The 22,422-nt window shown below is 39.2% G+C and overlaps 1 protein-coding gene across 1 annotated transcript in view; it reads left to right on the forward strand.

Annotated features, from left to right (window-relative positions):
• The first annotated feature begins 6,704 nt into the window (after positions 1-6,704).
• The window catches only part of COL28A1 (collagen type XXVIII alpha 1 chain), a 160,732-nt gene continuing 145,014 nt past the window's right edge, over positions 6,705-22,422 (forward strand). Inside the window, exons 1-5 of the mRNA XM_082693358.1 lie at positions 6,705-6,820; positions 10,113-10,273; positions 11,423-11,979; positions 18,661-18,681; positions 20,378-20,434. Coding sequence (XP_082549484.1) covers positions 10,150-10,273; positions 11,423-11,979; positions 18,661-18,681; positions 20,378-20,434 — 759 coding nt within the window. The 5' untranslated portion in view covers positions 6,705-6,820; positions 10,113-10,149. The remainder of the gene's footprint in view (positions 6,821-10,112; positions 10,274-11,422; positions 11,980-18,660; positions 18,682-20,377; positions 20,435-22,422) is intronic.

A 22,422-nucleotide genomic window follows, 5' to 3' on the forward strand; every position in this document is an offset into this window, starting at 1 on the left:
AATCAACTTGGTATGTGGAATTTATAATACAGAAAATTGTATGTGTTGTTTTATCTGTAAATTGCATACCACACACTCTATCGGCGCATTTATAATAAACTTATATAAACCTGTGAACACACACACCTTCTTCCAGAGAACCAATTGTTAAATACTCTTCAGCAAACCACTGGATACTGTGCTTCTTCATTTCCTTCCCTTTCCTAGGCCAGTTAGGTGCTAAGCTCTTTGATTCTGCTTCCTCGGTAATTTTCGGAATTGTTCACTTCTTTCCATCCCCACTGCCGGTACATGAGAGTCTTATCTCTTACTGGTATTTTGCTACATTTGCTAATAGGTCTCTCAGTCTCCAGGCTTGCTTCTCTGCAATTAATTCTCCACATAGTCACAGAGTGATTTTCCTAAAATAAAAACGTGATCACGTGACCCCTCTGCTTAAAACTGTTCAGTGGCTCCTTGGTTTTTTCAAGCTGAAGTCTACACCCTTTACCATGGCATCAAAGAATGCCTAATTGTCTTGTGCTCCCTGCATTTCCAGCCTCCATGTCACTGTCTGGACTGGGTACCCACTTCACAGATCTCTTTTGTAGATACTATCGCACTACATTGTCATGACCTGGTGGGTTTTTTTTTTTTTTTTTGGCCAATATTTTGTTATGAAAAATTTCAAACGTACAAAAAAGTTGAAAGAATTATAAACTTATTACCTACCAACTAGTCCACAGCTAACATTTGATCTATAACTGACATATTTGTTTTCTCATATATCTCTCCGTCTACTCAGGACTTTACCCATCTTTTTTTTAATATATATATATGCGTTTCTTTCTTTCTTTCTTTCTTTTTTAAAGGAGTTTTATTTATTTATTTATTTGAGAGAAAGAGAGAGAGAGACAGAGGTAGCAAGAGAGCCTGAGCAGGGAGAAGGGAGAAGCAGGCTTTCGGCTGAACAGGGCGCCCTACAAAGGGCTGGATCCCAGGATCCCAGGACCACGACCCAAGCTGAAGGCAGACACTTAACCAACTGAGCCACCCAGGTGCCCCTCATGTGATGCACTTCAAAGTAGGCTGCAGGTAACTACACTTTTCTTCCAAACAAAATAGCATGGTATCATTAATTGGCGTTTGTCATTTGATTACTTAAAAAAATATTTTTGGTAAAATTTGCCATTGTCTTTTACTTCCTTATCTTTTTCACTGGGCTGAAGTGACTGGATCTCATTTGTTTTCTTTCCAATGCCTCACATATAATAGGAGCTATATGTGCGTTAATACTTGTTAAATAAATGCATTTGAGATTTCATCAGATGTTAGTTTCTTGATTCGTATATAAGAGTAATTTTGTGGGGCACCTGGGTGGCTCAGTGGGTTAAAGCCTCTGCCTTCAGCTCAGGTCATGATCCCAGCGTCCTGGGATCGAGCCCCACGTCCGGCTCTCTGCTCCGCAGGGAACCTGCTTTCTCCCCTCTCTCTGCCTGCCTCTCTGCCTGCCTCTCTGCCTGCCTCTCTGCCTACTTGTGATTTCTCTCTCTCGGTCAAATAAATAAAATCTTTAAAAAAAAAAAAGAGAGAGAGAGTAATTTTACCATCCCCTTTGGCTTATCCTCTTATTCCTCTACCCCAAAAATTTTGTAGAAAGATTTACTTTCTACTTGTTCAGAATCATAGGCAGTTAAGAATTTTAAACTGTTAGTGATAGGACAAGTAGACACTCTCACACTGTGTCTTTCCACAAAGATCCACAGGGTGGTGCCAAAATATCTTTTTTCAACCAATAGTTCCTGAGGACCCAGGGTCAGTCCTAATTTGATTACTTGGCATTTCTGAATTTGGTCAATTAACATAACGGAAATTATATAATTAAGTAAAAATTACATATATTAAAAATTGTATGCATGTAATTTCAGAAGCTACAGTTCTGGATATAAACTATAAATAATGATTATAATAAGGACCTTATATTTGTGTAGAGTTTTATGTTATTAAAAGATTTCTCATATCCCAAGATAGAAAAAATATTAATTCACCTCAGGTTTCTTTCACTGTAAACTTTGTCCATGAATAGTTTACTTTTAGTAAAGAATTTGTAAAAAGGCAGAAGAAACAACCTATTGCCCAGGAGAAACTATATAATTTAGATGTAACTCAAAAAGACGATGACTCTCTTACCTCAATTAGGGACAATGTTGTATAAACCAGAGTTGTAATGGGTTGATATAATGTGGGATAATAAGTTACTTAATGTTCTTAAAAACATTTTAGTTCCAGAAATTTGATAGTTATTTTAAAATTTTCTTTTGGATATTCTTATTAAATCCCAAATGGACTGACTAGAACATTCAAATGGGTATTGAGTTTCTGAAACTTATTCACACAGATGATGATATCTTCTTATATTACTGGCTATATTTTGATCAGTTATCAATAATATGCACCATCGACCACAGATATCTGTGTAATAATCCTCAGCTACCCAGGCAAACCAACCTAAACCTAAAGGAGACATTTCTTCAACTCAGGGTTCTAGCAATTGGTGTACATTGCCTTTGATGACCCAGGCATTAGAGTGAGATGTGACACTCTTGAAGTGCAGGAATTTAGCCCGTGATAATCTTCCTGAGCCATTTGCCCCTAAAGTAAATCATTTTTTTCAAGCATAAATTGTTGGCCATAGACCAGCCTCCTTTTTCTCTTGGTATGTGGAATTTACGAAGCCCAGATGGTGTAAAGGCCAAGAATCTTCCTGGGGGTTTTAGGGTTAAGGAAAGATGCCCAGCTGCCTCGCGAAGATAAACTCGATTCCCTCACGGACTCATGGCATGGCCTTTGGGTGGACCTTAACATCAGCCCTCTAGTTTCTCATCTGCAAAATGGAAGAATCAAACAAAAGTATTGTCTACGTTTTCTTTCAGTTCTGAGATTCCATTCTTTGCCCCCCATATAAGAAAAGGTTAAATACCATCTGGTGGGGAAATCAATTCACCCAAATACAGTACAACACTTTCTAATACCTGAAAGTAAATTCAACTTAATGAAAAATAAGAAAATATTTTTTCTATTAAAACAAGAGTTTGGTCAAGGCTCATAGAGATCCAACCTTTCCTTTACGGTGGACTCTGCACGAAAAGGTTAAGACTGCCCTATCCACTGACTAAAAGGAATAATTTAAAAGAGAAAAAGCCCGAACATTCAAATTTCTTTAAAGAAAGGTTTTAGTGATCCTAAGATCGGTACAGTGAGCTGTCACCGTGGTCCAGGCCATTGCATGTTGCATTTGGGATACGATTATTCAAGCTGGGGACCAAATGACAAGGAAGCAAGACAGGCAGTAAACAATATAAACACAAGTGAGAGAAAGTGGAACAATCAGCTCAATCAGAATTTGGCTAGGGGAGGTGCCCTGTAGTCACGCTGCTCCAGACTGAAGCAATGCCACAGTGCCTACCTTTTATGATCAGTGATGATTTTCACTCCTCTTGTCTTTGAATCTTTTCAGTCCTTCCCTTAGTTGATAAATAGGGCCAAATCCAATTTGGCGGTCTTCTCATTTTCTGATGAATGAGAGAGAGAAGGTCCAAGTCATCCTGTTGGAGCCAAGAAGGGTGGTAAATACAGAACTTTGGAGCTTTGGGAAAGATGTTAGAAATTCTTTAAAAAAAAAAACTACTATATTAAGATTTTGTACTGAAAAAAATATATGAGGACCTTTAATGACAGATATTTTCCAAGTTGGGTAAAAAAGGTCTTTGACTTCTTTCACAGTTGATAACGTTCTTTTTCTATTTGGGTCGGCATTGAGAAAGGGGGCCAAAATTGGGAAGGGAGTGTGAAACATTGCCTTCTACGTTGGTCTTGATCCAGGTGTATAACTTCCATTCAAGTTCGAGCTGATATGTTACTAGCATTTTAGTATTAAATACTAGTATTTTATAGTATTCTTTCTTTTTTTTTTTTTTAAACATTTTTTATTTATTTATTTGACAGAGAGGGATCACAAGTAGGCAGAGAGAGAGGAGGAAGCAGGCTCCCTGCTGAGCAGAGAGCCTGATGCGGGACTCGATCCCAGGACCCTGAGATCATGACCCGAGCCGAAGGCAGCGGCTTAACCCACTGAGCCACCCAGGCGCCCAGTATTATTTCTATAGTATAGAAATTATTTAGTATTTCTATACTAGTATTTAATATTTCTATAACCTCATGCAGATAAAACCTTGTGGTATATACAAATCATCTCAGACTTAGATTACTTTTAAATGTCTCTAGACCCCCAAATACCTTCACTATTGAAATGAAGATCTTGGCACTGGTACCAAAACAAATAAAGCCAACACAGACTCTACCATGGTAGAGTAAAAGTTTTGCAAAAGTTGAAAAACAAATTTCTTGTCTAGCAGTGCTTTGGAAGAGAGCAACCTCATGTATCACGGTTCTCAAGTGATTGATGAATACTAAAATATTACTTTGAATAATCACTCATTTCATAAATATTTATTGAGAGATCACGCTAGGCCATTACAGTAATAATAGAAAAATAGCGTGCTTCTTTCTTCTATAAAGACTGTGCTACAGCCAGCACTGTGCACTGCAAGTAATAAAAACATTAGAGATATTAAGGTAGATATTGTCGAGTGGGTGTATAAAGGAAGTAGGGCCCCTATAAACAATAATAAAGACATAGTGAAAACTCTAAGCAAAAAAACAAGACTTTGCTACAGAACAACTGTCAGAAGGCATGGGCTCCAAGTTGACTTTTCTAGCCATCACTGTTCTCCATGCACTCTAATTCGGACTGTGTATGTCCAGCTGCATACTAATTCAACACCATCCGTTAGGATTAAGACTGCAGTCTTCACCCATGGCAACCTGTTTCTCTGGGGGCAAAGCAAATTGCCTTCTATAAATGGAGAGGACACAGGATTTTCTTCGGAGTCATCTACCCAATCAACTTAGTGCTGATGGCCACGTCTGGGAATGAAAGGCAGCAAACCCTGTGTCCGGGTTACTCTACTTGACTTTGGGGGATGGAAGGACAGGGATGAGGAGGCAGGACTCCAACCTGTCCCTGACTTCAGTCAGAACAGTTCTGAAGCAGGGGGGCTTCAGGAGTTATCATCTGTTTGCTGCTTATAGGTATATTATTATTCAACAGTGATCATCTGTTTGCTGCTTATAGGTATATTATTCTCTACCCCAGAAAAAAGGGAGGCTACCTTCTGAAAAAAAAAATGCCACTTCCTTATCCCCTGAGTCTCAGCTCATAAAAGTGACAAGCATGGCTGACATCTACAGACGATTTAAGGTATATTTGTGGTTGCATCTTGGGAAATTTCATTTGTCCTTCTTCACGGTGCCCCCTGTTTCTTCTTTCTTTTACCAAAGCCTCACAAAACTTCAGTTCTTCAAAAACTGCTTTGTGGTGTAGGGACAATGAAAACACGAACATTCACACGGGTATGTAACTTAATGATGCAGTAGTCGGTATAAGTGAGGCTCTGGGTTCAGCTACATCTGAATTGAGATATCATTCAGGCATTCTCTAGCCCTGGTAAGACAACCTCTGCCCCAACATCCTCATCCTCAAATGTGTAAAAAACATGTAAACATGTAAAAATGTGTAAAAATCATGTAAATATGTAAAACCATATAAACGTGTAGAAACATGTAAACGTGTAAAATCTCCGCATGTCCTGTCCCTCAGTGGTGGCTCCATGGCAGGGGTAAGTGCCGTAAGGTGTATGAAGCGTGTAGCACAGGGCCCTGCACCTGGTAAAGTGTTCGTGAAAGGGAAGCTATTATTGTTACAGTAAGCAGATTTATAAATATCAAAATGCCTTCCTAATAAAGCTGGCTGATTTTAAATTATTGGGACGTGAACATTTATATTGCCATCTCTGGTCATCGTGATACTCTCTATCTCTGTGGCAGTTTGTTGAGAAGCCTGACTGATCATTGTCTAGGAGTCGAGTGGCTTCTTGGCAGTAGGTTTTGCACTCAAAATGGGTCATAACTGCAAGGTAAAAACCAGGAAAAAAGAGAATGGACCCACTTGAGTAACTACCTTTTCTGGGACAGAGTGCTCAGAATATTGACCACTGTAAACCTAGCTCTTGTGTTACAGTTTGGATGGATCTCAATCGCTAATTAAATTTACTCCCTCATTTCATAAATGGGAAGCTGAGGTCCCCATAGGAGAGACAGAACCAGGACTAAATTCAGATCACTTTTCCACTGAAGATTATATTGACATTTTATTATGAAAATCTTCAAAAATCCCAGATGTAGAAAAGCTACTGTAATAAACCTCTCTCTACTCTTCATTCAGCTTCAAGAATTATCGATCCATTGCCTCTCCTGAAAAGCCAGTTTTGGGTCTGAGTGTGTTGTCAATTATGCTGCCTGACAAAACTGTTCAGAACCAATAACACACAGAGCACACCCCAGGCAGAGAAAGGAGAAACAGAAGGAGGACATGGTATGAGAAACAGCAGGCTGTCCCTAAGTGCCTAAAATGTAGAAAATCTGCTCAAGTGATTTTTATAATAGTCTGGAGAACACAGACTTGCTCTGAGAGGACACTGTTCCTTTAAATGACTTCCTGATCCCACCCAGATCTTGCACCCTGGCTAAATGCCTGACCACTCTTGCTTTAACTTTAAGCTAATAAACACGAATAAAAGATTGCAAAACTTCCAAGACCAAAACCATTTTTTATTCCCACAGAACAGAACAATATCAAATAGCCAACTCCATCCCAACCCTGGTCCTTGCTGTTGGCATTTGCTTAATCAGTCTTTAATTCCTGTTTGACAAACTTTATAAGGTAAGACATAACTGTTTTATTTTAATCACTTGAAATCAGATGAGACCATCTAGGCACTGTGGAAGACTAAGGGGTTTGCCTATTTTTTATGTGAAGAAAGCTTATCCAAATTTTCTATCCTCTGCCATGGCTCTAAATTAATTATTAGAAAAATAAAAATAATTGTTAAAATGCCAACATTTAAAATTTATTTCAAAGTTTAAAATTGATTTTTAATTTGCAGTCTACTACCTAGCATTGCAATGATGTTAATACCTTTTGGGACCTCTTTTTCTTAACAGGGAACATATTTTTATAACTCAGTATTAATTACAGAATATTTTATAATTTGGCTGGTTTGACCATTTGAATAAAGTCTTCTTTTGGTATTTTATCATTCTGTGCAAAAAAGGAGCTGCAAACACTCTGGATACAATTGGCAGACTGTGCTGAAAGTATTCATTTTTGAAATATCACAAAATATACAGTCTCTTGGATTTATTGATTCTGATATTTACCCAAAATAAATTTCAGGCAAAAAAGGCAAATGTATGGCATTTGGTTAAAGATAATCATTGTTTCTGTATTTATAAAATACAAATTATAGTGAACATACAGATTTATGTTTCTTTTATTTAGTTAATGGCATTTCCCCCCAAAACCTATTTTACTTGTATATGGTATCTAAATGAGAGAAATGCAAAAATTATTTTTAAAAATGATGCAGAATAAAAACATGGCAAAATGGTTAGATGGGTGTACTCTTAAGATGCCAAAATAATAAAAAAAAAGAGAGAGAGATTTTAGGAAGGTAGTGGCACTAAAAAACCAAATGTAGAAGTGTGTGTTCTGGTTAATGTCAGTAAAGAGAAGAGACTAGCAAGACTGCTTTGGGGGTGCTGGGTAAAAAATACCAGCGCAAACAGTAATGAAATATGAGACATACTGATGAGTGGTAAGGAGTAAGTGTGATAGTGAATAGTGGATATACAAAGCTTCAGGTAAAGCATTCATGATTATATCCCCCCTCAAAAAAACCTGTAGGCTCTGGTGCTTAGTTTTAGGAAAGACAAGTGTTTATTTATTTATTTTTAAAATTTTTGATAAAGTTTTTTTGTTTTGTTTTGTTTTTTTGTGTGTTTTTAAAGATTTTATTTATTTATTTGACTGACAGAGATCACAAGTAGGCAGAGAGGCAGACAGAGAGAGAGAGGAGGAAGCAGGATCCCCGCTGAGCAGAGAGCCCGATGCGGGGCCCCATCCCAGGACCCTGGGATCATGACCTGAGCCAAAGGCAGAGACTTTAACCTACTGAGCCACCCAGGCGCCCCAACAAGTGTTCATTTAAAGACAACATTTCTAAAGCCCAAAATGTGGCCTACAAATGAGGGGAATGTGGTTTCCTGCTCAGGATCCTACAGGGGAATCACCGTCTTTAGATTTTTGAAGAGTTGATCATGGAGCTTGTAAAATCTCTCTTATTTTCAGTGAAATTAAAGTCTCAGCCTCTTATTTCCAGAACAGCCGAGACACTTTTTGCAGTATGGGCTCAACAGAAGAGACAGGTTATATGTAATACCAGGGACACGGTGGTATTCCCCCTGCCTCCCCTCGCACCCGGTGGTATTCCCCCTGCCTCCCCTCGCACCCTAACCCCGAGAATGCTACATAGCAGCTGTGTTTTGCTACATAGCCTTATTGTCTCCCATCCAAGTACTAACCAGGCCCGACCCTGCTTAGCTTCCGAGATCAGACGAGATCGGGCGCGTTCAGGGTGGTATGGCCGTAGACTACATAGCCTTATTGTTACGCTAGTCTTCAGAGTTAAATGTGTACGTCTCTCTGTATTCTTCTCTTCGGTTAACAAGGAATTACTTTGGGGAGGGATGTCCTTGATGCGTTTTATTTCCTCAGCAAACACCTTATTCTTTTGTAATGCCCAGGTGTCGTCATGTCTTAGCACACCTGGTCTGAAAAACAGTTGACATTGGTCAATTGCCCTTGATGCCTTTGCCTTGCCCAGAGGTGCTTGGCCCTACTGATACAGAGTCAGCTTCATACATTTCCTGCTAGACGATGTCAGCTGAGGAGCAGATGATGGCGTGGAGCCATCCTTTGGTTCATCCTCAACCCAACAGCTTTGATTCCTTTTTGGTTTTCTCCATCTGGCATGTATGAAAGGAGCCAGTCATCCATTCCCTTTCTCACTGCCTGTGCGTATATTTCTACCCCCTACTTGAGCCTGGAAAAATCGTGCTCATGATTTCCCAGTTCCCATTCCCTGAAGGCAAAGTGAAGAAAAATGTGATTTCCTTTTCCAGAACTTTTGAAGTCAGTATGGTTTAAGAAAGAAAGCATTTCCAAACCATGCAGAACATTGGTTCAGAAAAAGCTTTCTTGTTCCTTCTCAAGTATACTGGGCTAGCCCCACATGATTCTTCTCTTGCCAGGGAGGCCCGTGGGTTTAAAAGTCATTTAATGTACAGCTGGGCATATTGAGACATGAAGATGGCTATAGATTTTAAGACAGGATTAGATTTTTCATTGTTAATCTACCCAGAAAATAGTTCCACAGGAATGGTCAGAGGAAGTGTTTCCTGATTTTAAGTCTTGTTTCTGTCCATCAGTTTTTCACTAGAAGAACAGTGTTGCTGAGCAACTCTATTATTTTTGCTCTCATACTCTCCTGATTCACTGGATATGCATGCAGCCGTAGTGCAGCTTGGATCTCGGTTGTAGATGAAGTTTCCAAGTAAGAGTACAAAAAAGAAGTGGTGTTCTATGGGAATTGGAAGGGCGATTTCATTTTTGACTTGGCTTTTGAGCTAACTAAAGTTGTGCATGTATTATTAAGACTGAAATGATGGTGGTTCTCTACTATCCTGTAAAACTATTGAGATTATCAGGAATTAGTTATAATGAAACAACCAAGTAGCAATCTGATATCACCTTGAAGAATGTGACAATGTCGAAACAGACCCTGTATTTGAGCCATTGTCATCATATAGAGTAGGACTGAAGTGTTTTTAAATGGTTTTCACTACTCTCTGCTCCCCATAATAAAACGGGAAATTCAGATTACTTGGATGTAATTCTTTGACTATATAGAAACATTCACCAATAAATGTTTGGTGTGGTGCCATGATTTACTTGAATTTGAATCTTAAAATCTTGATATAGATGTTTTTCTGTAAATATGAATGGAAATCCTTTGCTCCTGTCACAAGCAAGTTTTCAATCCTGCTGGCTTAAAATTAGAAATAGCAAACACTGTATTTTATGGAAGTATTTACAACTGATTTTTCTATTCAAGGTGTTACAAGACAGATGACTTTCCCCCATCTACCATAATGTGGAACAGAAATTTTGTCTTCTCTCTCCTGCTTTTGCCAGCTTTCATGAGTCAAACAATGTATGGACAAAGAAAGAAAGGATCAAAGTCCAACTCACTTGCAAGGAAAAATCATCTCCAGGGTAAAAAATATATATATTTTGGTTTTGTTTTTAATGATTAGTTTTAGCCTGTTAAAACACTAATATTAATTTTTCCAAATAGCAGTTGATGTAAATAACAAACCATATATATAAACATGTATGTATCATCCTATTTTAATATACTTACATTATGATAATAATATACCCTCTATACTTCTCGAGCGTACTTACAGAAACATCAGGTGTTTCAGAGCCCTCGTACATTTATTATCTCATTTGAGCCTCACAGTAGCTTTGTAAAATGGGAGTGACAGAGACTGCCACTGTCATAGATACAAGAAATTGAGGCCCAGAGACTTTAAGTGGTGCATCCAAGGCCATTGGCAAATTAACTAGTAAAAGCTAGAATTCAAACTTAAGTTCTTTGCTTTTATGTTTCTTTCCCCCTCATTGCTACAATGTGATGTGTGTAGTCATTTTCTCCCTTCATTTTAAAAGAAGCTACAAACAAAAAAACCACCCACCCAAAACAAGATAGGATCTCACCCAATGTGACACACAACCTGAGAATCAGGCAGAGCATTATTTACTTCTAAAAACTTTTGCCCAATATTTGTTGAATTTTGGGGGTGCCTGGCTGGCTCACTTGGTAAAGCGTCTGACTCTTGATTTTGGTTCAGGTCATGATCTCAGGGTCGTGAGACTGAGCCCCATGTCATAAGATCAAGCTCCATGTCTGGCTTCAGGTTCAGTGTGGAATTTGCTTGACATTCTCTCTCCTTCTGCCTCTGCCCCTTCCCCTCACATCTCTCTTTAAGTAAATAAATAAAATTTTTAAAGTATATATTTATTGAATTTTTAAACAGTTGGAAAATACTCAAAACAGAATTTTGCTTATTTGTTTGCTTCTGACTTGCATGATTTTACAAGAGGCAAAGAATTTATAGATCTGGAAAGAGATTTAGTACTTTACAACTTAAACCTTACCTGCAAGATGCCTCTTTTTCACTCCCCTCTCCTGTCAAAACAAAACAAAACAAAAACAAAAACCCCCAAGCCCCAAAACCCCCCCAAACAAAAAAACAACAGCAAACACATATACATCACACTATACCAGAGCTTTCCTGATGCTAAGTCATTTCATGAGGAGGAACAAATATTTTGCCTAACTTCTTTGTTCTATTTCAGACTCTACTTGCTTCATAGATGTTGTCTTCATTGTGGACAGCTCCGAAAGTTCTAAAATTATTCTCTTCGATAAACAGAAAGAATTTGTGGCTAGCTTGAGTGACGAGGTTTTCCAGTTGACCCCGGTTGGCGCCTTGAAATATGACATCAAACTGGCAGCGCTTCAGTTTAGCAGCTCTGTCCAAATTGATCCACCTTTTTCTTCTTGGAAGGATCTGCAGACGTTTAAACAGAGGGTCAAGTCTATGAATTTCATTGGGCAAGGCACCTTCTCTTACTATGCCATCTCCAATGCCACTGGGCTACTTAAGAGAGAAGGGCGTAAAGATGGTGTGAAGGTGGCTCTGCTGATGACTGATGGCATTGACCATCCAAAGAATCCAGATGTTCAGAGTCTTTCTGAAGACGCCAGAACTGCAGGAATATTATTTATCACCATTGGACTTTCGAATGTAGTCAATGAAGCCAAACTTCGTTTGATATCTGGGGATTCATCCCGTGAACCCATTCCACTGTTAAGTGATCCAACCCTTGTAGATAAAATTCGAGATCGCCTGGTAGGTACCAAATGAATTGGTTATATGTATATATTCCCGATCATAATATTGATACCTTAATTGTGTAAGGATAGATACTGGGTCAGAAGGATGAAGGAAAAAGAATCCACCTGGGAAATAGGTAGGAGAATCTTCCCGAATTCTCATTTTACTTCCTTGATAGTTTAAACCAGATACACTGGGAGAGTACAAAGCTCATGCTCTGGAATTGCATTCCTAACTTCATCGCTAGCCAATGCTGAGGATTTTGGAAGAATTACTTTCCAGTCGTACACTTTAGGCTCCTGTTTATACATCCTGGGATCATGAACACTGCTGACTTATATTCAATTTGTGGTCAACTTGTGGTCTGCTATATTTGTACTAAGTTGGTTTTTTTCCCATTTAACATCTGCAGAAATATTTTGACTTGATTTCTTATACTGCTATATTATTCTGCTCAAGCAAAGTTCATAGACTTCCAATTTTTTTTTATTATGTCCTTGTTCTTAGGTATTAGCAGGCCCACCCATTAAGATCACCTGCAGTCACTCAGTGGTTTCTCCATGCAGATCAATGAGTACCATTTGATTGGTCTGATTAGTCATGTCAATGCTTTTCTTTGTTGATCAGCTGTGTGTGAGATTCTTTCCTTTCTGCTTGGGAAAACACAAGGCAAAGCCATCAAAATAAAATCTCTCTTCACAGTGTTTCTCAAGAAAACTCCCGGAGAAAAAGTGGTTAATTTGTTAAGTGTTAAAAATAGATTTTTCTTAAAAATATTGATTTTTTTTTCTTTAGAAGAGAGCAGGGCAAATTTGTCCTTTATGGACTGAACATCTCATGTGGCTGTTTTCTATAGGCTGCAAACAACCCTCAGCCTTGTTTTAGAGATTGTTTTGGCCCTTTCCCACAATCCTTTTCCTAACATTATTCTTTTAACTTACAAGTCAATATAAACTATAAGATAATAACTAATAAGTTATTATTATAACTATTGTTTTCAGCATAAGACATTGACTTTTTAAAAAATCTAAATAATAGTTACCACACCTTGAATGCTCTGTGTATTAGACATTTTTCTAAGCACTTGACAGATTTTATTTTATTCAATGTTTACAACAATCTTATGATGTAGGTAATATTATCCTCATTTTAGAGTTGAAAATGTAAGGACAGGCAAAGGTCCTGGGTCTTCCTGCTTAGTCCTGTGAAGCTATATTGGAAGGGGAAAATAGTTACTGTGTTTTAAGGTTTTCTCAGTCAGAGCTGCCTTGAAACAGTTAAACAACAACTCTCTTCCAAAGTTCTATTGTTTCTAGCATCTTTTTGTTGGCATTGGGGGTAGATAGGGAGAGCTCTGCCTAGGCTTGAGATGACGAATTTGGCCCCCTGGGGACATAGAATGAGGGTTCATCCTGAGCATCTCTCTCTCTCTCTCTTTAAAGATTTTATTTATTTATTTGACAGGAGAGAGACCGCTAGAGAGGGAACACAAGCAGGGGGAGGGGGAGAGGGAGAAGCAGGCTTCACACTGAGTAGGCAGCCTGATGCGGGGCTCGATCCCAGGACTCTGGGATCATGACCCAAGCTGAAGGTAGAAGCTTAATGACTGAGCCACCCAGGCACCCCCTGAACATCACTTTTGCATAGAAGGGAAATGTGCAGGGGTGCCTGGTTACCTGCCTACCGCTGCCTATGCCGTAATTTAAGCAGTCCTGACCACTGAACCCAAAACAGAGGATTCCAGATGTGTAGCAGAGAACCTTGGAGTTGAGATAACGAGTCTCCAGTTGCTGACTGTGGAAGATAGAGGACAGGAAGCTCCTTGTTTGGCCAGTGGTGTAGGCTGAGGAGGTTCCTACTGCTTCCTGACACATCTTCCTCGCAGAGAGCTCCTGCCCAACCCAGAACACAGGATCTTGGCAGTACACGTGAAGCAGGACTATTTGTTCGTTTCTGAGGAAACCAGAGAATGACCAAGTGTCCCCACGACCCTGCTCTTCCTTAGCATCCTGTGATTTCAACTTGTTTGTTCAGATGGAAGCTCTATGAACAAGCCACTTCTTAGGAGGGGCTGCTTTCTAAACACTTTCAACATCCAAAGGGCTTATTAGGCCCTTCAGAGAACAATATACTGTTTCAGTGTTTCAAATTGTCTCTGTGTAGGAGGCAGAACTTGATTCCTGATCAGGCCATTGGAAAAATTCCTCATCTCATCTATTTCTAGTACATCTTTAGGTGAATTCCTAAACTTTTCATTTTGAAATAATTATGTAGTTGACTTTTAACAATAAGTTCATTAGGTATAATTTAAGTACAAAACTGCATCTACTTAAGGTACACAGTTCTCTGAGTTTTGATAGACATATACATTCATGAACCCACCAACGCGGGTAGGATACGGAACATGTCCGTCACCCCCAAACTTCTTCATGCCTCTTTGCAAGACATCCTTCCCTGGCCTCTTAGCTCTTAATCTGATTTTGGCCACTTCAGATTAGTGTACACACTCTAGGTTTGTATACAAATAAGCTTATGCAGTGTGTACTCTGTTTCTGTCACTTCTTACTCCTGGCATAATGATTTTTGGAATTCAGCTGGGCTGTGTTTTGCATCAGCAATTTATTTTTTGTTGTTGTGGAGTAGACTTCAGTTGAATTTTAATGGACATGAGTGCCTGCAATGAGTAGATCTCGCAGGATCCAACACAAATCAATAAATCATTCCAACTCCTTGGCATCTCTAGGAAAAAGGACCATGTAAGAACCCCATGAAAACACTTCAGTTCTGAATAGCCTCAGAGAGACTTGATGACTCCACACTGAAGAGGATATAGACAATGTTTTAATACTACTTTAATAGTATTTTAGTGTTTTAATACTATTTAGTATTTAATAGTGTTTTAATACTATTATGATTTACGTAACACTATTGAAACCAAAGAAACCGTTTCAACCCAATGTCCATATATATTAGGTGGTCTTTTAGAGGAGATTTTATGGAAGCTATGTGGCTACTACGCTAAGCTGCAAATATCTTTTTGTCAAAGAGTTAGTCATCCCCACCTGATAAGTTCTTTATTCTCATCCCGTTTGCTATTGTACCAATGACTTTGACACCTTCCTTACGTTTCCTCTGTCCCTTTCTCATAGCATTGACCTCATACTCATTCACAAAATTGGCAATTCCATTCTAGCCTTCTGCTTTTACATATATGCCATCATAAAACTCTTCCTCCATTGATAACATGCACCTTCTTTTGCTTTGGGGAGGTCTTGTCTATTTGTCCTTTCCATTTAGACTGTGGTAGCCACCTAGGTCCTCACTGAACGTGCCCTTCCCTATGGCTTTGACCATGTTCTCCCAGCTGTCCTCCACATAACCTGCCTCTCTGCTTAAGTGAAAGCACTCACTTCATCCCAAGGTGTCCGGCTTTGTCCACACGGGCTCTTTTTGTCCATTCTTTTTAAACATCCCTCCTCACTGCTTCCTTTGTCTTCCTGCTCACACTGACCTTTAGGATTTTTTCCCTCATGACCTTTGATATATAGAACTGCATTCCATCAATGAGTTGGTCTTTTGCATTCTGCTCTTGGAAATTATCCAGAAAACCCACCTATTTCAAGAAAATGTCTTGTTACCCACCTCCCCACCCAGTCTGGGATCTCATTCCCACGCTGCTTGTTGTGTGCTGTTTTCTGTCACTGGAGCTTATAGACTATAAGTGCCCTTAGGGATAGAGCTTTGTTTTTTGTTTGAAACAATCTTATCTATTGTGAGTCTTGGGTCCGTTTTTGTTTCCATAGGAATACAAATACCAGCAAACACAAAATCAAATGAGTTCCAAAATTAGTTAGTTATGTTGTTACGGTTTTAAGCCCCATGACACATTTTTTTTTTTAAGATTTATTTATTTATTTGACAGACAGAGATCACAAGTAGGCAGAGAGGCAGACAGAGAGATAGGAGGAAGCAGGCTCCCTGCTGAGCAGAGAGCCCGATGTGGGGCTCGATCCCAGGACCCTGGGATCGTGACCTGAGCCGAAAGCAGAGGCTTTAACCCACTGAGCCACCCAGGTGCCCCATGATGCATGTTTTTAAAGAGTTAATATGGCAAAGCAGAAATTAAATTTTCAAAGGAAAGGCTGAAAACTGTATCAAATTATACATCAGGGAAAATAGCTAAATTCATGAGTTTAAAGATTGATATTGGATAATAGAAGAGTGTTGCTTATTATAAAAGGTTGTAAGGTAACAAAACTTTGGATTTTTATTTCATCAGTTTTTAAAAAAATATTACAATTTGACTTGAATTATTAGTTGTTTATTGTCTCTTGAACTCTTTTCAAATTCCTTTTTCTCTCTCTCCCTCCTAGAGAAACTAAATGTGTTTAAAATATTTTTAAAATTTGGATCATATTCTATATATCCATCTGCAACTAGCTTTTTCATATAGTATCTTTGGAAAATTTTTTGTGTTGAAATATGTAGATCCAATGCATTCACCAGAACCATTTTTTGTGTTGAAATATGTAGATCCAATGCATTCACCAGAACCACTGAATAATATTTCATTTATTGATCCATTCTATCTGTTTTTTTTTAAAGATTTTGTATATTTATTTGACAGAGAGAAATCACAAGTAGGCAGAGAGGCAGGCAGAGAGAGAGGAAGGGAAGCAGGCCTCCCGCTGAACAGAAAGCCCAACACGGGACTCGATCCCAGGACCCTGAGATCATGACCCGAGCCGAAGGCAGCGGCTTAACCCACTGAGCCACCCACCCCTACTGATCCATTCTAATATTGATGAATATTATTTCCAAATTCCAAAATTATTTCCAAATTTTCACTATTAAAAATAATGACTGCTGAAATATACAGGATCTGCAAGAATTTCCCTAAGACTTGTCTGCAAGGAATGTCAGAATAATAGGTGGGAGCAAGGACATGTCTTGAGCAGCCTAGAAGTAAAGCAAACACATCTTCAGATTTCTAGGCATGGCCAAATGTTCTGGAGAGGGTAAATGCCATTTTACTCCCAAACTGTCATTATTTCTAAATTCCCACTTCTTCCCATGACCTGCTAGTTCATAAAGATACAAGTATCTCAACTGCATTCTGCCTGGATTTACATTGGCTGGAACTTTTAAATCACTGGGGTGGGGAGTGGCTGGGAGGGATAGGAGGAAAGAGGGCCAGAGGTAAGATTCTGAATTTTGTAGACAGGCCCTGTAGCCAGAGTTTTACAACTCCTGAGACCACATAGCCAAACTTTCTTGTTTTTCATGTATGTGGAAAATGACCTTCATGGATTATAGGACTTGCCCAAGGCCACACAGCTAGTTAACAGTGGACACAGGATGAAACCCTGGATGACACTTAATTCCCAGCCTAATTTTTCCTACCATTGCATCACAAGGACCGCTTAAAGCATTTTGTTGAATCTTCTTTCTGTATTATTAGTTTGTATGGAAATAAAGGTAACGTAAAAATAAAACTAAAGGGATGTGAGGTCCTCCCTAAGGTACAATTCTGACTTCTCTTTAACTTCCTCATTACAACTTTCATTTTTAGTATCTTGCAACAAATATTCTAGTGCTTTTTCCTCCCACTTTTATTTTATCATATGCAAATGAACCCTTCGGATTCCATCATAAGGCATCAATCTGATCCACAGGTTTTATGTTATGGAAGCAATAATTCTATCTGTAAGCCTAGGTTAATTCCTTTCCTATGTTTGGCTTCAGACACGGCCCTCAGGACTTGTCAGAAAATGCCCCACTAAGCTGAAATAGGGTAGGGAGGCTGGCACGTTAGACAAAAACCAGATAGTGAGTTTCTAATTTAAAGGAGTTTTGAAAAAAAAATTCTGCTTAATTCATTTCTGTGTAAGTATAACGTAGCACTTGATCTTGGTTAGGTGGTTCAGTGTATGACCTTGGGCAAGTCACAGCCTCGAAGATCCACGTTTCCCTAGAGCAAGATGAAAGGTTGGACCTGATTGACTTCAAAAGCTTATTGATATTTCACAAAAATATCACTCTGAAATTAATGTTTTTTTTAAAGATCTTATTTATTTATTTGACAGAGAGAGATCACACATAGACAGAGAGGCAGGCAGAGAGAGAGAGAGAGGAGGAAACAGGCTCCCCACTGAGCAGAGAGCCTGATATGGGACTCAATCTCAGGACCCGGAGATCATGACCTAAGCTGAAGGCAGAGGCTTTAACCCACTGAGCCATCCAGGCGCCCTGAAATTAATGTTTTAATGCTGAAAAACAAATGCATGCATGTATAGAGATGGAAAAGCAAAAGATGAGAAAACACAATTTTGTATCCTGGCTAAGTCTTTGTATGTAAATGTAAGACATTTTTATTATGGCTGATTAAGTTTATAGCCAAATTATGGAGTTTAGAGAGCTGATAGACAGAAAGATAGAACATAGGATGCAACAGGATGAAATTCCTAGAAAACAGAATAATTTTTAATGTTAGTGCCCTTCATGTCTCTTATTATATGGCTCAGAGTGTTCCTTGGGTGCTTGGCAGGTAGGCTCTATTGCTTTTACAAGGTTAAAAAGCTGAACTGCTATCCTTCTTGGAAACTGCATATCCCATAGGGAATAATTAAGACTAATAAGAAGCTGGAAGCAGAACTATGAATCGAGTTAATGTTTTACTCTTTTTTTCTCTCCTAGGATATCTTATTTGAAGAGAAGGTAAGCACCACATGCTTTGATTACTATGAATTAACTCTCAAAGTCTGCATAATCAAATCAGCATTTAATTCGCATTAGAAAATAAGGTGCGTCTACATAGAAATGTTTAATTCCTTTAAAAATGAACCACTCTATTCTTTATGTTGCTAGGTCTACTACAGGTTTCAAAATCTGGAAAAAGTAGAAAATATTTTAATATGATTTTAAAGAGTAATTTTAGAAATCATTGATAACCAAATAGCATAGTTGTTTTGTTTTTTAAGATTCTGTTTTTAAGTAACCTCTAACCCAGGCAGGGTTCTAACTCACAACTCTGAGATCAAGAGCTGCACACTCCCCTGACTGAGTCAGCCAGGCACCCCGCAAAAGGTGTCGTTTCTGCTTATTTTGATATGACTTCCTTTGTTCTAAGCATGTCTCTGACACCAGCTCCTGATAGGGGCCCTCCACTTCGGGAGGTATGCCTGGGTTTGGCCAGGATCCCTGGTCAAGAGAGACAGCTCAGAGTCTCGCGCTGCTGCCTGGTGACTGACTTTAAGATCATTCTCCTTGACGGTGGCAAGCAAACCAAGTAGCAGAAGAAGCTGGCCAGTATCTGTTGGATGGCGCTTAGCACAATAGATGACCACCAGGTTACCAAGGACTTCTATACTGTACGTGTGTTTCTTAAAACAGAGTTTGGAACATGCAAACGTTGTTGGATCAGCTGCTGGTTAAACATCAGGAAATTTACAAGGAGAATTGCATAAAATAATAGGAGCCAATCAAACCCTGCAGAGCACGATGCTTCCTCGAATGGTCAGATGCAATATTACTTTAAGTACCATTGAGACAGGAAAGGACCCTGCCAATTAAACTATGATATAGCACCTTCTTGTAAGTGACAATTCTTGATTTTATACTTATGGTAAGAGTCCCTTTCGATTTATTTAGATATAGATTGTTAAACCCTCTATCACTTCTGTATATACATATACAGGACAACTGAGGCAAACTAAATTGGTCATTTCTAAAATGTCTTCGCATTCAGAGTCTGAATCTTCTGAATCACTTTTTGGCTCTGATGCCCTTCCTACCCCCACCCCCACCCCACCCCCGTCCCCAATCTCGGCTTCTGGGCCATCAAAAACACTGGTGCTACAGCTTTTCTTGAGTGTGCTCCAGGAGCGTCTCTGGGGTTTTCTTCCATTTCATTCTGTGAGTTTTGAAGTACATGGGCAGAAAATAACAACTTTATTATGATCAGGCCTGATTCAAAAAACACTCATTCTTGATTTTAGACATGTTAAAATAAGGACAAATATATGTCCTGGAATTGATAAGATGTGGTGTGTCCCAATGTTTTCCTTTAGGATTAAAGGAGTAGTTGATATTTGTATATTGAGCTTTGATGTGCCGTAGAGAAGAGAAAAAGCAGAAGTTCCCCCAAATCCACTGAAAATAGTTATTTTCCCTTTTCACTGGCAACTAGATGTCACACATACATTTTCGATGGGAGGTCTATTTTATCTAACCAGGGCAATGTTGACTAGCTTAGATCTGAGGTAGCCTAGAAGAATTGAAAAGGGAGAACAAAATCTCCGTCATTTGAAGGTAAAATTTCATCAAGGGAGTGTTCTATCTAGTTACATACTGAATAAGATTTGAGATGCTGCATTTTGTTGTGTGTTAATATTGGATTTCATTCTTCATGCAGTGCGAACACAAGATTTGTGGATGTGAAAAGGGGGATCCAGGCGACCCAGGGCCTCCTGTGAGTACATTTCCACTTTGAACGGAAGGTCAAGTCAGGAACCCTAGTCACGATTGTTCTACTTGCCTTGGAAATGCCAGGGCTGGTTTGCGCAGCTCAACCCGTCGTGTGCAAAAGAGCAGCAAACAGGGAAATGCTGCTTCTTCCTTTTATTCCTAAACGGATACATTCTATCCTTAGGAATAAGCCTGGGATTTTGCTGACTGAGCAGAGGGCAGATTTGGTTTAAAATGATGAAATTGTTCTCACAAAGGTTGTTCCATCATTCCTTCTGATGTGACAATTGGGGCCAGAATTTCTCAACGCTGGAGCGAAAATATAGGAAAAGAGATCATACAGACCCTTGGTGCTTTAGGGAAAGCCTTAGCCTACCCCGCCCAGAAACAAGTGACACAGACCTCCCCACTGGAAGTGTGTGTGTCTTCACATGTATCCAAGAACAACACCAGGTGGCCTCTTGGGGAGGAAGCTGGTGAGAAAGCTTTGGGGATTAGTGTGAATTCTGTGAAATGGAACTTGGCAACTAAAGGTTAAAGGCAGGATTTATTAAGATGACTCAACTCTTGATAAAATAATCCCCAAAGAAGTGCTTCCTTTATATTCTGGTCTAACATCTGGGAGGGGCCATGTATGCACTGGGAAGGTACTTGCAACAACATTGCCGTGACTGGAGATACTGTGTATTTCTCTAACACATATCATGAAAGGCATCCATGCTGCTTAGTCAGTATTCCATTTACTTATGTGGTTTCAAACCCTATAGGTCAAAAGCCCAGTGGATATATTTCGCAAAAATTGCGGATACAGTTTTTGAACAAATGCTTGTATTCGGGCACAGAGAGGAGATTGTGTACCGTGAATTTTTTAGACTATGCCACATTTTCTCTTGAGACTCAGGTCCAAAGACTATACTTTTCAAACCATTCTACCAATTAGGGCATTAGAAAGTGGGGATGTTTGTCTTTTTTTCCCTTTTCTTAAAATGTTAAGTTAGATACTTTACAGAACAGTGAGGCAGCCAGTTGAAGCTGATTTTGGCTAAATTAAAGTTTTAACGTTCCCTTCTTATAAAGTCTTAGTTTATATTTCTTACACCAAGAAATTGCTGGGTGGGAAGGTTTACTTGGGATATTCAATTGTGTTTTAGGATAAACAGTAAGAAAATTCATAGTTGCTGAGCTAATCTGACAATTTCAGTCACTCAGTATTGTTTGAGATTAGTTTAGCACTTTCAAAGTAATATATATACATTTTTTAAAAAAGATTTTATATATTTATTAGAGAGAGAGAGAGAGAGAGAGCATAGGACTGGGGAAGAGGAGTAGCAGGAGAAGGAAAGCAGGCTCCCTGCTTAGCAGGAAGCAAAATGTGGGGCTCGATCCCAGGACCCTAGTATCATGACCAGAGCCGGAGGCAAACACTTAACCACCCGGGCACACCAAACATATCATTTTTAAAAAAAATTTTATTTATTTATTCTAGAGAGAGACAGAGGGAGAGCCCAAGCATGGGGAGGGACTGAGGGAAAGAGAGAATCTCAAGCAAATGCCCTACCAAATAAGAAACCCAACACGGGTCTCAATCCCAGGACCCAGAAATTATGACCTCAGCTGAAATCAAGATTCGGTTGCTTAACCAACTGAGCCACCCAGGCATCTTGCCATATCTTTTTTTAAACCGAAATATAGTGGACACACAATGTTATATTAATTTCAGGTGTTCAACATACTGACTATACAAGTTTATATGTTATGCTGTGTTCCCCCCCGAGTGGAGCTACCCTCTGTCACTGAGCAGTGTGATTACAATACCATTGACTCTATTCCCTATGCTGTACCATACTATGTTTGAACTGGAATAGACATAAAACTAGCATTTACTGGGGCACCTGGGTGGCTCAGTGGGTTGAAGCCTCTGCCTTCAGCTCAGGTCATGATCCCAGAGTCATGGGATCGAGCCCCGCATCAGGCTCTCTGTTCAGCGGGGAG

The sequence above is a fragment of the Mustela nivalis genome (assembly GCF_964662115.1).
Source record: "Mustela nivalis genome assembly, chromosome: 12".
Taxonomy (NCBI): domain Eukaryota; kingdom Metazoa; phylum Chordata; class Mammalia; order Carnivora; family Mustelidae; genus Mustela; species Mustela nivalis.